General features: G+C 54.8%; 1 protein-coding gene across 1 annotated transcript; it reads left to right on the top strand.

The window, feature by feature from the left end:
• Positions 1 to 2,975: 2,975 nt before the first annotated feature.
• On the top strand, positions 2,976 to 3,708 carry NGA_2115400 (mediator of rna polymerase ii transcription subunit 31; the record flags this gene model as incomplete). The annotated part of the gene is made up of 1 exon (XM_005856185.1): positions 2,976 to 3,708. A coding segment is annotated over one exon (733 nt), but the record flags the coding sequence as incomplete, so codon positions are not given.
• Between the last annotated feature and the right edge of the window lie 542 nt (positions 3,709 to 4,250).

A 4,250-nucleotide genomic window follows, 5' to 3' on the forward strand; every position in this document is an offset into this window, starting at 1 on the left:
GTCTGGGTGGGAGCAGTCTTGGAGAAGGAAGCTGGGGAGTGGGAGGCCTGCGCAGTCCCACGGGAGAGCGCCCTCTACCGGAGCTCGGACCAGACGGACGTGGAGGACGGTCCTCACTACCACAAGGACACTGGTGACCTCAGCGACATCTATGGCTTACTACCGGCACGCCCGCGGTGGCGGCCCTTGACGCGATATGAAAATCGAGGCATCAGGGAGCTTAATCACAAGATTTATGATTTGTGCTTTCGGCGTAAGACTCCTCGGGCAGTAACGTAAGCTTGGAACGCGTTCAAAGTACAGAAAATAATTGACATCTATTGTTCACCCTGATGCAATGTTCGACATTGACTTATCAATTTTAATGTCGTGTAATGTAACAATATTTTGGCAGTAAATACGTAATGACGAGCCTCTAATGCTCCCTCATACACAAGTTTGTCCATGTGTGTCAGCTTTTCCTCCGCTCACTGACTACATTCCTTGAATAAAACGCACTCACGCTGGGTAAGCATAAAGATCTCAGACTTGACATTTTTTAACAATGAGCGAATCTACGATACGATGCGCACAGGCGAGCGCCCTGACCACCTGTGCCTATATCAATCTTGACATGCATCTCTGCGCTTCGCTCCAGTAGGCTGATAGCCTTCCCGCTTTCGGGATTCTTTCTATTTCTCTCTTTCATACAAGTGCCCTACCGCGAACTTTTGTCCGTTCTTTCCCCTCGTCGGAGCAGAAAGTTCGCTGCCGTCCTGTGCCCGTTCACCCCTGGCTCTGCGGCCCCGCTTTTCTCGAGGGCCGGGTGCTCATTCGCCCGGGCTCTCGCGTCTTTCTGCATAAAGTAGTCTCCCGAATCGAAGCGAGAGAACTGTGGAAGCGCCTGACGCGGCCTCTTCTCCTCCTCTTCCTCCTCGATTGCCCCCGTGCTCAGTCCTTGGCTGTGGCCCGTCTCCCATCCCTCGGGGGCCTCCTCCTGGGAGCAGGCAGGGCCGGAGGACGGAGCATTGGCGACCTGGATCTCAATGAAGCCTTCGCTTGACCGGCGCCGACCATGGAGCCTTGGGGGCGCCTGCAAGACGGACGGTGCGGGGGGAGGAACCGCATCTTCGAAGGGAAGCTCGCTTTTCAGATGGCTTGAGATAGTTAATGCCGAGGACTGGCGCGAGTGGCTTCCCGCGCCAGACCTCGCTCCTTTCTCTCCGCCGCGAGCCACCTCTAATGCAGCATCTGCCGAGTCGTAACGCTTCAATTCTGGTCGGTCGGAGATGTAATGCCGGGCAAGAAATTGCTCCACAAACGCGCTGACGCCCTCGGCTCCTTCGTCCGCCTGTCTTACTTCTCCCAGATGGGCCTCTCTCCCCTGCACCAACTGGCCCTCGTCTTCTTCTCCTTTTTCCTCCGCCAGCGTGGACGTGGCAGCTTGTAGGCCATACAAGCTGGACAGGGCGGCGCGCTGGGAGGGAGAGGGACTTTCCGAGGTACCTGCTCCTTCTTCTCCGAGGGTACCTCGCGTCACGTGCTGCTCCAGGATTGACGATTTCTCGGTGTCATCAGGGAACGTGGGCATCTCCAATAGGGATGGAGACACTCGAAAGTCTTCAGGCTGGACGGTGGAACGGCTGTTTGCGGGGCCGGGGCCCCGACGGGGGTGTTCAGGCGCAAAGGAAGAGCAAGAGGGAGAGGAAGTGGCATTGGGGCAGCAAGTGAAGGACAATGGACCGGAGGGCGTCTTTGGATGTCCGTCTCCTAGCTCTCTCGTTGCCATTCCGCTTGGTGTCGAGACCTTTCGCGACGACTCGTCCTCCATCTCCAGCGCCGCGGCGGCGCCCTCCAGAGTGCCCTCCTCCTCGTCAAGAGCCGAGCTAGCCTCATCCGTGAGGTTGCTGCGTCGTCGCTGATGCCTGGGCAGAGGATGACCTCCTGGCCCTGTGCCCTCTCGAACACGCATTGCCTGAAAGAGGAAAGGTTGGAGCATTAGGGCAAGAGGGTCACATATCAAAAAGACGTAAATCAGCTCACAAGTCGATTGGAGCTTACACTGCAGCCAAATTAAGCGACACTATAACAACAATTGCATTGTGTCGTCTCCTCCTGAAACACATAGCAATTTTGGGGAGGAAGTGTCCACATATCCCGGTATCGCCCCACCGCCTTCATAAAGCATCTCACCTCAGGACTCACTGGGTCTTCCGCAGCAGTTGCAATATTATGGTTATATTTCTTTGCCACCACTCGATGACCCAAAGCCATCCGCAGGCTTCCAGAAGAGGCCATGCGTAAGTACTAAACGCGTAGATCTTGCCCTTGGACCTGAGCATGTACCGTCAAGAGGGGTGCATAGTTAGTCTTCGCTGCTCTAGAACATATATTTCCGTGATGGCGTCTGAGAGGTGCATGCCTTGCAAGTATCGCTTGACCATGTTGTGGAAAAGAAGGATATTGGGTCTCATCCCGAGCACCATGCTTGTTCGCGGGGTGTGTGACGACATATTGCATGCCCGCTTTGTTTGGGTTGAATGTCAAGCAAAGTGGCCCATGTCGCATCCTTCTTTGGACAACCTGCAGCTTTGACAACACAAAACAGCATATTCCAATGATTATTCCGACAGATCATGCATGCGACATGATCAAGATATGAGTGGATGATAAGTCCAACCGAATGATAAAGCTTCGAGGTTCTGGAAGAGAGAGATTTCGACAAACGTCTGCAAGCGTGACGCCGGAGTACCCGAGCGACCCGATCTCGCCACCCGGGATAGCAACAAAGGAAAACAGATCACTACAACCTTAAGCGATGCATGAAAGGGCCCTTAACATCTTGTAAGGGACCCCACATGGCACGTATCCCCCCGCGGCAAGCTGCCCGACAGCATTTCTCACAAATTTGGCGGCAGGAAAGTGCGTGGAGATGCTCCCAACGGACGTCGCCAGTGGCGCCATGGACGGCGAGATTGCCGCAGGCGGCGTGAAAGGGCCTCTGACAGGAAGGATAGGTGCGATTTGCACGCAGACTTGGCTGGGATAGTCCATTCATTGGGTTCCTGGCACTCTTTGGTGCTACTCACTGCTTGCTGGTCTCTCGAAGTTTTAAAGCTGCCACATGCGCCCACCGTACATCCTTCCTTGTGTGTTGATACAACTACCTCCTCCTTCGCAAAGTGCAGCATGCACAATTCAAGAACTCTACCATGGCAGATACATCACCATCGATATGAGCTTCCTGATGATGAAACGCGCTTTACTTTGGAGCTCGAGTTTGTGCAGTGCCTGGCGAACGCAGATTACTTGCACTGGCTGGCGCTCAACAGGTACCTGGAGGACCCTGCCTTTTTGGCTTTTTTGCGGTATCTACACTACTGGCGACAGCCAAAATATGCGAGATTTCTAGTCTATCCCCAAGCATTAGCCATGCTGGAATTATTGGGTCGAGCAGAGGTGCGGCGCGAGCTGGGTCGTGGGCAGTACAAAGAGTTCTTGCGGGAGCAACAACTGCTACATTGGCGATTTTACTTTAATAATCGGCAACGACGGCTCGTGGTCAACCCCCCCAACGCATCGAAAGAAACACTGAAAGCCGGTGGTACATGGACGACGGTGCTGAATGAGCGACCAGTCCAGGCTGAGCCTGAAGCAGAGCAGTTAAAATTAGGGTCTGGGAATGGGGAAGGAAGAGATGTAACGGAGGTGAAGTTGGTCGAGGGAGGTATGCAGAATACAACAACATGAAGCTGACACCTCAGACATGATGTCCTCTACTTTGCGCGGTACTTTTGTGCGTATTTTGATTACAATGCCCTTTCACTTTACCCGCCACTTCCTTCCCCTTCCACACGCCCTCCCGGCCCCTCTGCCAACCCTATCGCTGACAAGACTTCCCGCACGTCTAGAAGCATTTCCTTCACCCGTGCTTCCAGTTCCGCTAAGCCTGTACCATCCGCCACAGACACCTTTAAGGCCCCTGCAGGGGCACGGTCTACGGCCGGGTCCTCTTGGTCCATGGGCAAGTCGGCTTTGCTGATCACGTCCACCCAGGGTCGCTTAGGGAAACGCGCGCGCAGGCCGTTTCGAATCTGAATCTGATTCTCGATGCTCGAGAGTGCCCCAGAATTGCCCGTCAGATCCAGGACGAACATAACGGCGGTGGGCAGGTGGAGCATGGAGGCGAGCGTCAGGGACTCCATCTCGTTGCGCTCCTCATCCGGCCGATTCAGGACCCCTGGCGTGTCCATCACCTGGCACTGCCCCTC

The sequence above is a fragment of the Nannochloropsis gaditana genome, assembly GCF_000240725.1.
Source record: "Nannochloropsis gaditana CCMP526 unplaced genomic scaffold scaffold023, whole genome shotgun sequence".
In the NCBI taxonomy this organism is placed as follows: Eukaryota; class Eustigmatophyceae; order Eustigmatales; family Monodopsidaceae; genus Microchloropsis; species Microchloropsis gaditana.